The 12,796-nt window shown below is 43.2% G+C and overlaps 1 protein-coding gene across 1 annotated transcript in view; it reads left to right on the top strand.

Moving 5' to 3' along the window:
* Positions 1 to 12,796, top strand: part of LOC119158137 (protoheme IX farnesyltransferase, mitochondrial) — a 104,563-nt gene that overhangs the window by 82,275 nt on the left and 9,492 nt on the right. The window contains exon 6 of the mRNA XM_037409699.1: positions 7,966 to 8,198. Coding sequence (XP_037265596.1) covers positions 7,966 to 8,198 — 233 coding nt within the window. The remainder of the gene's footprint in view (positions 1 to 7,965; positions 8,199 to 12,796) is intronic.

The following is a 12,796-nucleotide window of genomic DNA, read 5'->3' as shown; positions in this document are numbered from 1 at the left end:
GAACTTTCTTGCATGACTGAGAGAGAATAAATTAGTATCTGTTAAGATCTTTCTCTACATTTTTTCCCTTAAAATAGTACCATTTTAGCTTATTGATAGATATTGTTCAGTTTAATATTATTCTGGTACTTCGGAAGATTAAGGCTCAATCAGCAGGTTCTTGGGCTTTTCATAATGTTCAGTCACAATGTACCTGTGGAAGATGATATCAAAAGTGGGAGCATGGACTGCCTGTGTTTACTAAAGCTTGCCTGATGCTGAATCGGATCTACAGGAAAGAAATAAAGGGGTCTGGCAGTATGACCATTCTGCCAATGTTAAAGCTATTTTTTCCTTTGAATTGGAAAGAAATATCTCTCCTTGAGACTAATGCAATCTGTAAATGGAAGTTGTAGTTGAATATAAAAATATTTTGTCAGTCATGCCTTGAGTCTTTAGAAAAAACATATGCTGCCTCAAAATTCTGCTAATTAGGAGTCATAATATATCGCGGTGTAACCACTTTGATTTAGTATGTCAGATCTGAGTGTGGATGTTTTTTCTATCAGGTGCATCCCCAGTCTGTCTGTAGGACTCTTCTGGAGTTTAATGTCTTCTGCAAAAAAATTAGAATAATTTTAGAAAAGTCATCAACGATGAAGCTACTGATCCAGGCAATGTTGTTCCAGTTTCAGTTTCCATTAGTGTTGTTGTTATTACTGTAGAACTTTTACAGCTGACAATGGTCATGAATATGGTTTTTATTACTAAGTATATAAATATGCAGGCTGAAAGGATTTGTGTGGAAAGTTAAAATTTAATTTCACTGTTGGTAGATTGCCATCATTCAGTTTTCTGCCGTGATTACTGATTGGTTTTGAATGCTCTGTGCCTTGCTTTGAGCTTAGAAGCTGTATGAGTGGGTTTTTTTAACCTCCCATCAAAAATAATCTCAGGGAAGCTACCGTTACTATTCGAGGCAAAATGTGCTTTTTACAGCCTTCTGGCTCATTTTTTGCAGTCAGCTGACTCTGCGGCACTTGCGCCAGCAGACAACCCCACTGCTGGTTTCAGGCATCTGTCCATCTGGGGAAGCAGAGCTGGAAATGACACAAATGCAATCCAGATGTGGGCTTGAAGGAGATGGGTCCTTCTGCCCCTTACCTAAGCCACGGGAGCAGGAAGGCTTCGCGGCAGTCATGCGTTGCTGCAGTGTGCAACGTCTTCAGCGCCCTGCATCTTCCCAGTGGGATGGGATTACCTAGTGTCACTCCTGGGGTTGATGTCCTTCCCTGATTTTCTTGCTAGACCTCTAAAAGCTGTGGAGGAGGGTTCAGCAGTTCTTGGATGCTGCTCTTTAAAAAAATAAATAAATAAAATGAAAAAAATCCCTTGGCTGATACTTCTGCAGCTGAGGGAGGTGACCAAGTTGTAGCTCAGCACCACATGACAGTCATGGTGACCACAGGCTCAGCTCCTACCCTGGGACTTGTTTTTGGCAGTTGCCTGGCCGCAGGAATTGAGAAGATGCCAGGAGATGAGCAAAAGTGTAAATCAGCAGCTGGGGAGAATGATGGTTTTCTGCACGGCATTAGGTGCATTTATGCTGGGGTTGTCCATGGACATCCTCACTCCTGAAATAACATGGGCTTTCGCGGCCACAGAAACCTTCAGAGGGCTGTGACTTGCACTTCAGCTGGTGTAACCTCTCATTGCTGGTGGAAAAATGCAAAAACTCCAGGCTGATGCTTTTTTCTGAGTTTGTAAGTGGCTTCAGAAGCCTTAATAACTTACTGCTGACCTGGAAAAAATTAGGAAGAGGAGGGGGCTTCCTCCAGCAGTCTTGTACTGGCTAGTAGTCCGGGGACATTTTTAGTACCTACAGATTCCAGAAATAATAAGCAACTTACGATGCTTCCTCCTGAAATCTGATTTTAATTATGGCTTTGGAACAGCGTTCATGCACTGGCCTCGTATCTCAGCCTGTGATGGCGAAATGAAATTGCAGAGATGAGAATCACACTTGTGTTCTGTCTGCCAAATACCTTCTTCCAAGCTCCCACTATTTTCAGCCTGTATGTGCGTGAGGCTGGTTCAGGCTGTTCCTTTTCTTATTACGACAAATTGTTTTGACACTATATGCAGATGGAATTTGCACCCAGAGTAGCAATACTGAGATTAATCTGAGCCGTCAATCTCATCTTTATTGTCTCGGTCCTGTTTACCTGCCACCGTGGAAGATACTGAAGTCAGGGATAATTTAGGATCATTTCTGGGGGCAACAGCAGCAAATGAGTGAGGGGAGGAAGCGTGGTGGTCTTGCTGAACCTGTGTTTTGAACAGAACGGGAAGCTCACCAAAAACCCAAAGCAGTTTTTGTGTCATCATAAAAAAGAAGCAGAATTGCAGTTTAATTAAAGGGTGTAGTCTGCACAGAGCATTTGGCATTACTAAAATCCTAGTCAGAGGAAAGTGAGGATGCATGTCTTGGCTTCGCTGGGACGTGGAAATGGTTCTAAATAAGTTCCTTCCCTTCCCGCCTTCCTCCTCCCGCCCAGCCCGTGGCTGGATGCAGTGGGTGCGTTGTGGGGATGCGCAGCCTGGCCGGTGCTGGGGGAGCGAGTGGTGCTGTGCCTCTGCCTGGCCTCCTGCCCTTCGGCACAGTGCTTGCCCTCTGCGCTTCATTCTTCACCATCCCTCTCCTGCCTGTGTTCGACCATCACCCTGCCTTTGGCAGGACAGATCCCTGGCCCTGTGGCTCGAGGGAGAGTTGTCAATAATAATAAGATCTAATGCAAAGTAACCAGCTGGGAATTTGAATGGTTCAATCCATTAAGGTGTTCTGTGCGTGCTGCAGCAAAACAAAAGAGCATTGTTGGTTGGTTGGGTTTTTTTTTTTTTAGTTTGCCCTTTTAGAAGTGGGTGATGTTTCCATAAAAGGTTTTTGACAGACAGGGAGAAGACGGGATTTGTTTTATTACCTTTTCTATTAGGCTTTGAATCCAATTTTCAAATATCAGCGCTTGTGCTTCACCTGAAAAATATGCAGGCAGCTTTAAATGGACACTTACGTTCAGGCTTACACTTTTATGTAAATATGTTTTGTGTGCCCTGTTTCCCATTAACACAAGGTCAAAAATTAAGTTTCTTACATATTTACATAACATCTGAACATGAATTGCATACAAGTGCTGGTTGCATGAATGTGCCTATTCAGAATTCATATGGGCTTTGTGTCTGTGTTTGTATATGAGTGTCAATATATTCACAGAGACAGGTCAAAGCATTAGATGCTGATGCAGGAATTTTCCATATTTCGAAATATCAATAGGTTTTTAAGAGGGAATTTTCTCTAATTTCTTGATTGTTTTTTCTTAAAATTTTCTTTGAACTTTGCCCCCCTTTTTCATACTGTTTTTTAAATTGCAGATCAAACTGTACTTTGACAGTCATCTTCACAAAATGTTTTGCCAAAGAGCCAAAGACAGCATAGAAAAGCATGTGTAGTAGTGATGCTATTGATCTTTATAGATATTAAGCTTGCTAATGCTGCTGTGAAATAGGTAAAATAGTACATTAATTTTATAGATGGGCAAATGCTTTAATTTGTTTTCCCCTCTCCATTTTTCCAAGTAACGCTGTGAGTCAATAAGTGCTAGTATCCATGACACTGGAGCCTATTAAATCAATATATTTCATGCACATGTGTGTAAGATCATTACATAGGTATAACCAGATCATATGTAAGTGGCAACTAGGTTCGGAGAATTTGCTGTTGCACATGAATTAAAACAGGCAGCTGCGTTGTCCAAAGTCTCCGTTAACAATACGATGAGTGGGGTCCACATGGATGCCCGGTGGTTGTGTGTGCAGGGGATGCCTGAATATCGGCCGCATGGGATTCCTCCTGCCTGCTCCCCCTTCCCCGCCCCAGACAGCTCTGGGTGTTCTCGAGCAATCCTCCCTGCCTGACCGACAGCATCTCTCCGGACACCTCTGTGTCAACAAAAGCTTTGAGTTGAATGAGGAGAAACGTGGGTCTCTGCTCCTCGTCCTGCGCCTCCTCCTCCTCTTGGATGCTGTCAGTGGAGTGTGGCTGGGGAGAGTCCATCTTGGGTAAATGCTGTGGGAGAGAAATGTCACCGCATTTTCTTTCGGTCAGGAAGGGTTTGATTATTCAATGTTCAAGCTGAAGTTCTCTCAAAAGCTTTTAGTTGAATGTGAGTGTCTTTTAGCAGTGTTAGTAGGCAGACTTTGGCAGATGCATGCTCAGTAAAGGAGAAGGAGGAACGAGGCAGAACTACCAGTTTTTGGTTTTCCTTTAGGAGGTGTCCTATGTGGTGACAAACTGGGTATTTTAGAGCTGAAATTTGAAGAGAGCTCATTTGGCACTTGTAGTATTTTTCCAAAGTCTGATTTTAATCAGTCAAATAACTGAAACCAACTCCTCCCAAGAATCCATCATAAAACCTAGTTTCTTACTCAATATGTTTGCTTTCTGAGCTAGCTCCTTGGCCAATTTTCCAATGGAAGATTGCCTTTTTTTCCCATGGGAGCGATTCCCTTAGCATAAGTGAACGCCCAAGTGAAATGAGGCTTATGTACCAGCATCTGTCATCAGCCTGCACTTACTGCCTGAGATGGTTTAAGGATGAAGGAAGCCAGCAGAGACCCCGCAGCCACTTTTGACCACCGCATGAGGATTCTCTGGCGCTGGGTTACCCAGGACTGATGCTCCTGTGATGCACGCTGGACTGCGCGGTGTCACGAGGCTGTAGCGGGAGGAGCTGCGTGGTCATTAGGTGATGGGGCTAATTCAGTGACAGCTCAGCATCACAGCCTATCTCCTGCTCCAGAATGAGATCCTGCTGTCCTGTGTTCCCTGGGTGAGATACAGGCAGTCTGGCAAAGGAACGTGCACCAAATCAACGAGCCTCACGCTGCATGCCTGACTTATGACAGACCTAGTGTGAACACGGAGATGCGTAACAGTCCCTAGAAGACTACGAGCTAGTAGAGGTTGGAATACCCTGAAACTGCACTGATTTAAACAAGAGTCAGTCTTGTCTTATTAAAATACTGCAAGTCACTGAAGCAGAAAGAACTGCACCAGTGACTGAAATCTCCCAATGTTTTCCTCAAACATTCTCTCTTTCCCAATGAGGAGCTGCTTAGACTTCTCCTAGACCTTATAAACATGACGTATTTATGTGAGAGTGAGTTGAATTCTCCTCTGCCTCATGTCTCACCAAGCAGGCAAGGTCCTAATTCCCGATTGCAGTGTCTTTGTGATGCCAAACAGTATTCTGAGGGGCAGAAACAACAAAGCTGAATCATCAGACCGCAGTTTGAGTTTCTGATCTCAGTTGGAGTTGTATTTGTAAGTTGGACAGTTACTCTTCTAGAAGAATTTTTACAGTTCCTTGATTGTTAAGGAAACACTGGAGAGAAGTAGAAAATGCAATACTTTCAGGATGTCCAAAAGTATTATAGTTCAACTGCTGATGAAGAACAACCGCCACTGACTTGATTCCCTCCCCTGAGATTGTTAGGACTATTACAGACCCTAATCAAACAGCCTCCAGGAACTTCCTTTTAAAGAGGCAAAAAGGAAGAAACCGAGAAAGAAAAGTGTGTTTTCATGCCTCAGGAACAGCACAGCTTTTCTGGAGGCCTCAGCCATATAACTTCACCCTTCCCTTTTGATAAAGCCTCTTTTTTAAAGGTACTTTGCCAACCCATCGGTGAGGGCAGCGCACGGGTGGTGTCGGGGCTGGCACCGGTGGGGGGACACAGTGCTGGTTTCAGCGGCGCAGGGGTCTTTGCACTCCCAGCCTTTGCCTTCCCTGCCCGTAGGAGTCGTGAGGGGCTGGTTTCTGCTGCTGGGTGACCAGCTGGTGGTGTGTAGCGTTCCTTTGGATCGGGAGTCTTCACTCTTGATTAGTGAGGAAAGCGCTCGTTGCATTAGGTCAAACTGTGTCTTCATTTATGTCTGTGAGCCCGGCGGGAGCCGACGTGGGCAGCCTGGCCTCAGAGGGTCACGCTGGTCTTTTGTCGCCTTGAGAGTGTGTATTGTGTAAATCTGGTGTTTACTGTCTGACTGTATTTTATTCAGGAATCAGTCAAGATAGATTTGTTTAACCAAACCCAGTCAGGCTTTCATTGCAGAGGGGCAACATCTACGAAATTCGGCATTTGTAGTCGGCGTTGAGGCAGTTTACGGTACAGATTGTGTTTTGCTGCCTTGCTGCAAAAGAGCACTGCTAGCTGCAAAACCAGAGAGCACAGCACCGTATGGCTCCTTTCACAGTATGGTTCCTGAAAACAGTCTTAAATTTTATACATCTCATTGTCAGTGGATGGCAATGATGTACCCTGCCTCTACTCCTGATATATTAGTAACACCAAGACTGGTAATGCTGCAGCGTAAATGTGCTCTGTGCACGCTCCGTAACCTAAAATCTGTTGATGGTATTGAAAAGCTGGATAAAATGACTTAGTCGATTTAATTTAAATTGAAGGCAGATCTTTAGTGTGAGATTTGCTCATTTTAGTTCTTCTAGTTATTTAGGATGCCCATGCCATACTGGCTCAACAAAGGCCTTAAAAATCAAAACTTGAAGGGTAGGATTTTTTGCTGATAAAACTCCCATAAAATTCATCCCCACCAGCAAATTTTTCTTATGAGGGTTGGAGTAGTGCTTGCAACACATATTTTAGGGTTAAGGATTTGACCAGAGGGCAAAGTGATTGTAGAATACAAAGGCTGCATAGTTTTCAATTAGACAAAACATGTAAAGCTAAACTTCATGCAGAGACATTTGTGGCAAGCACACATATTTTCTTGTCTTATATGGATGACTAGAAGTGTGTGTTTAGCCACATGGGTTATTAAATGCAACTCAGTTAATGGCATTTTCCTCCCTTCCAGAGGTCTCCCACACCACGTTATTTCTTAGTGGCATTTAATTCTCTCTTCCCATTATACCAAACACCCTCGAACGAGCACATGTGAAGAGATCTCCGCCAGCAGCAAACGTGTTGATCTGTGCAAGGGATCACAAATAAAACTTGCTTAGGGTTGCATCATGGCGTGGTTTTGGTAGCCAAACAAAAAATCCTTGTTCGTCGTATTTGGGTGTTTATTGTGGAACTTATTAGCAGAAGTTTACGTAGCTTCAGCCACTTCCTTACAGATTTTAACAAGATTTTCCAACCTTCCCTGAGCTCTTAGCTGATGTGGAGTAGAAATCAACGGAAATCATTTGCATCTCTGATGTTTGCTGCTTTCAGCCAAACCTAGAATATCTTCAGTTAATTCCAGTCGTACTTAGAAGATAATAAGTTTTAATTTTGATTCTGCTGCCAGAATTGCTTTGGTGTGCTACCCCTGCTTAGCACAGTGTGTAAGCTAAATGGGAATGCAGAAAAATCAGCCCTTTTTTTCAGTAAAGCAAAAAAGTACTTTATTCCTGTTGATGTAATTTCAAAATGATTGAATGTACTCTTTTTTCTTGTAAATGCTTCCTAATTTTGTGTCTAACCCTGTTGCATCTCAGTCAAAGGATCCCTTCAATGATTGCAATCAGTTAAAAATCTGACAGGCTACAACCATCCTCGTTTACTCTAAACCCTAAGTGCTTTTTCCAGAGGTCAGAATTTACTAAGATTGAAATGAAAGAGAAAGATCTGCTGGAAGCACCAGCTCTCCGTAAGGGCTGTTTAGCTGCAGAGGCTGAATTTCTGTGGTGAACACGGTGCTCACAACAAGGATTGCCTGTCACTGCAAACCAGTAGCAAGATTGTCTTAACTTTTTTAGAAAGGCTTTTCTTGGGGTGGGGGGTTCAAATGGGAAAATTTGGGCTGGGCAAGTGAAAAAGTAGTAAAAATCCAATCTTAATTTTTGGGAGGAGGCAAAAGGAGCGGGACTGGTTGTTCTTTAAGACAGACTTGCGCTCAGTGTGTGTCTCCGGCTCTCTCCGCAGCCCTCTACTCGCTGTCTCTTTTGCTGCCTCCTGCGGCATCCCGGGAATTGCGCTGCTGACACTGGGAGTAAACCCTCTCACTGGTGCCCTGGGAGCCTTCAACATTTTCTTGTACACGTGTTGTTACACGCCCATGAAGAGGATGAGCATTGCCAACACATGGGTGGGAGCTGTCGTCGGTGCCATTCCCCCTGTCATGGGCTGGACCGCGGCGACAGGGAGTCTCGATGCCGGTGAGTATAAAAGCCTTGCATCGGGGTGAGCCGTTGTCAGCATTGCCTTTAGGGTATCTAAAAAGACCTGCTTAGAAGGAAATAAAGCTTGCTTTTTAGGCTTTTTGGTCTGATACTGCTTCAAAAGCAGGTACATTCTGCTGCTTGCGATGCCAAAGTCTGTTACAGCACGATGCCGTGGGGACTGAATGAGTAGACATGATGGTATCGCACTCCTTACGGGGCGTTTCAGGGGCAAACGTGAGCTGATAAAAGCCTGTGACCTACTGAATATGTGTTTAGGCCATCTTAAAAATAAATGTAGAAGGAAATTAGCGTCTTTGGGGAAGAAAATGTTACGTAATTTCAGGATTAAAACCATACCCAGTAAGATCCAGCTTAGATGGCAGGAGCTTTCAGCTGGAAAATTCTCAGATGTGTTTATTACTGTCTTCCCACAAGCCAGAAAATATCCTAGGAAGATTAATTTATTGATGTATTTCTTAATTGCCCATTTCTAAACTCTTAGTTTATGAATGTTCCTGTCCCCCCTCCTTGAAAAGCAAACGAAGATTTCTATTTTAATAACTGTGAACCATTTTTACATCCCTCATAAACCACTGATCTCTTCAGCAGCTAAACTCTGACACAGTTAGGGCTTGTTTTTTCCTGCCAGCTAGAAACTTAAGAATCAAAGTAGCTCCACATACTTGTATTCTGAAGAAACTAATGATTTCAATTAACAGGTCTGTTAAGAATTGTTTTAGTGCACACTCATCCCACAGTGTGGCATATTTAAAGCTTGAATAATACTTTCAACAGGAAGATTTTTAAACAGAAATTATTAGAATCAGTGCAAAATCTGTCCTTCATTTATGCTATGCACTTCTTAATTTCTGTGCACTTCCTATGAAAGTCCGTCTGAATTGGCTTTGTTGATGTATGTTCTGATACAGATCTAATCCAAAGTTAGGATGAAAGGTTTTGTGGGTGTGGTTTTTTTTTTTAAATGTATGCACTACTTCTATACAAACATTTACTTCTTTCAAAGTTTTTTTTTTTACATACATTTAGCCCTGTAAATGGTATGTATGTGTATGTATAGTGTCTTGTGTTCAGGAGCATGTAACAGACACCATTAGAAGCTCTGTATTTCTGAAGAGAAGACAATGATTTAAAACCACAACATGTATCATTTTAAGAATCTCATCATTTGGCTGCAGATGCTTACACCTTGGATCTTAGGTTGTTTAGGGATTTCTGTTTTGGTTTTGGCACCTCACTGCAGAGTTGACGTTAGAAGATGACTCTCACGTGCCAATGCTTCATCTGCAAAGTCCAGCCTGGAGGAGCGGGAATGAAGAGCTCCATCTCACCAAAAGCCCTTGCTGTAGTGCCTGTCACGGTTCAAATTTTCCCCCGTGGTTTTAAGATGGCAGCTAAACTGCTGCAGTTAAAGCCCAGCACATTAAGGTAAACTGGCACTGATTTTCCTTGCCTTTAATTTGTCAGGTTACAGCTTGGTCTTTGAGACCCGTTTTGCAGAGAGCTAAGCTGTCCCTGTATGGCGGGCAGCAGGGAGCACCGCCGGTGTCCCAAGCAAGCTCTTCCTCTCTAATTTACAACAGAAATGGGGTTACGTGTCCCTCTGCCAGCTCTGCTGTGGAGGGGATAATCTCTGGCAATGATGACAGCAGTGGAAGATGGTAACTTTAAACCAGCAGAGCAGACCTTGCCAGAACATGATGGTCTGCGCTGGTACATAACCCAATCTTGTATTGTTTGTTCTGAGTAGCTAAAACTTCCTACAGCCACCTCCCGGTCTGTGTCGGCGCAGGCAGGTGGCTTGTTTAATAGAGAGAGAAGTGTTACTGAGGTGATGCTGGTCTTTGCAATGAAGCATACCTGGGGAGAGTCTGGAAAACGGTCATCTGAATGTAGTATTTTACTGTATTTTCAGCATTAAAAAAAACCACTTCCCCCTCCAAAAAACCCCACAAACACCTTGTAAAAAAAAGGGGAGAAACAGAAGAAAAGGATTGCCTTGTAGACTATGATTTTCAATGTTAAACATTTTACTATTGCAAATGAGAAGAGAGTTCAGCACCTGGCAGCATCAGCCCTGTGCAGAGTATAAGCGTGCATCTGCGTGCATACATACGTGACGTGCAGACCTGCATCCTTCTCTGACCAGCCTACCCACAGTTGTTGAACTCATTAATAATGTGTAATTAGCTTGGAGACTTAACCTAGTTTTAGGTAGAGGTGTGAAAATGCATTTGCACCTCATTTAAAGGAAAAAAAACCCCAAAAAACAACGACCATTCCACTCAATAACAAAGAGGAATGTGAAGGAAGGGAGTTGGAAAACTAATGAGAAGAAAGGTTCTCACCACTTTAACTGGTGATTTTTTGAGTTTACATTTTCCTGTGGATTTTCTCTCCTTGTAATCTTCTCACAGCAGCCACACTGGTATACGTGTTGCTGGTTTTAAGAAAAACAATATTGAATTGTAGACCTTTCATTACCATTTGAGGGGGGTAACCAGGTGTTACACTGTACTGTGGGGTACTGGGACAACCGTGGCCGCGCTCTTCTGTAGTGCCAGGGGTTCAGTAACATCACTGGCATGGCTCGTGGATACTGCAGCGAGATGCTGGAAATGCCTAGTTTCCAATTCCAGAGATAACAGTGTCTCAGATTGGAGCAGCCTTTGTTTTAATTTGTCCTCATTTTGTTTATAACTTCCTTATTTCAAAGACTAATACCTTATTTCTTGCACAGGCAACAAATACGGCATATTTGCAGATAAAAATCTGGGATCCTTGTATATCCAGTGATGCAAACGCTTGCTGGTATTCCTTACGCTACACATCTTTTTCAGATCTTATGCTGGCTCCTAGTGATGCTTGCTTCCATTTCTGCCCCGATAGGTAACTTTAATTATATACTTTTAAGCCTGATTGACCATCCTGTCCCCAACCCTGGATTTTGTGCTAACATAATTTAGAGAAAACCTCACATTTCAAATGCGAAAGATAAGGTTATCTCTGGGAAGATGTGGAATTCTTTGTTGTGGGTTTGGGGGGGGGTTGTGGCTTTTTGTTGGTTGGTGGCTGGTTTTTTTTTAATGGCAGCTGTTTGAAACTGATGAAAGATCAGGAATGTTAACATTTCCTCACTGGGGGAGCTGAGTGCAGGTGAGATGGTCAAAGGTGCATGATAAGTGTAATTTATCACATACCTATCACTACCACGTATCTGGTGTATTTATGCAGAACTTAACTGCCAGCCTGTGATTTGCAGTAACACGTTTGCTTCCTTGAAAGCAGATTTCATTGCTCCTTTGTGGCACTATTTATTTCTAAAGAGATTTGTTTTTCTAGTAAATCTAGACACCCTCAAATTATTTCTCCTGATTTTACAAAGGAAGAACTAGCAGGAAAATAATGAAATTCACTTAAAGCGTTAAGTGATAGCGTAAAGACAGGAAAAAGAGGCAGACTTGGCAGCATGTTCTGCTCTGTGCTGGATCCTCCTCCTGCGCAGGATCCGTGTGCAGGATTGCTCCTGCCTGTGCCACGCCGCTGTAGAGCCGGTGCACAGCCCTCTTTAGGAAGGAACGGAGCTATTTATTTTGGCACGTGAGAGGCACAACCTAGATGTGCTTTAAATTACTCTTGCATTGCCGGTCTTTCTCCCCAAGCTAATGCCCCAGCTTGCTTGTATGAAATGTTTGTTGTCCATTTGAACTTTTTATTTCTAGTTAGCAGAAAAACTGAAGCTGGGGTAAATGTTTCCAAGTGCCATAGCCTGTATTCCGCCTTAGACATTTTCATTTTGTGCTTCTTCCCTTAACCTTCTTGTGCTTACGTGCTGAAGGCTTGATCCCAGCCCGCAAGCGGTATCGGTGACTTAAAGCCGAGCAATTCAGTGCCACCGTGTTCATATAAACCACCCAGTTAGATGGAAGTGACAAGCAGGGGTCCTCAACATAATGTGCTTATCAGTTAAGGGGATTTATTCTGAGTAGGTGGCAGCGGCATAGCAGATAGCAGCCCTGACAGCAGAGCAGACCTTACAGACCCGTGGTGGCCTAGGAGCCGTAGGTATTACTGCGCCAAAGAATGTTTATCTCAAGAGACTATTTAGTTTATCTCAGATGCTCCACTTCTGGTCTTGCTTTCCTGAAAGACATCTTGTACTGATTTTCATTCATTTTCAGAAATTTAAGTAATTCCTGGGGCTATGGAATTTATAGGCTGAGTATCAATTGTAATCATGTGGAGGCTGATTTTTAAATTGCCTTTACTTTGTAATTCAAATTGTGTTGTATGGTAGACATTAATTATGTCAGCCAACATCTATTTACAAATGGGGATTTAAAAACCGGCAGTTCTTATCAGCTAGTGACATTTGGCAGATGGATGGTTTCAGTAACAAAACAAAATGAAATGGGGGCGGGGGGAGGGCTGCACCAAACGTGTCAGTGGCTGGAGCCTTGCATACCTTCCCTGGTGTAGCACTTGTCTGCCAGGAGGAGGGAGAGCAAAGCAACAGCTTAATTGCCTGCCAGGTAAGCTCAGAGATGTTTGTGTCCCGTCCCGTGGAGCTTTCT

This window comes from Falco rusticolus, chromosome 1, assembly GCF_015220075.1.
Source record: "Falco rusticolus isolate bFalRus1 chromosome 1, bFalRus1.pri, whole genome shotgun sequence".
Classification (NCBI taxonomy): Eukaryota; Metazoa; Chordata; class Aves; order Falconiformes; family Falconidae; genus Falco; species Falco rusticolus.
This window is presented reverse-complemented; position numbering and strand designations above follow the sequence as displayed.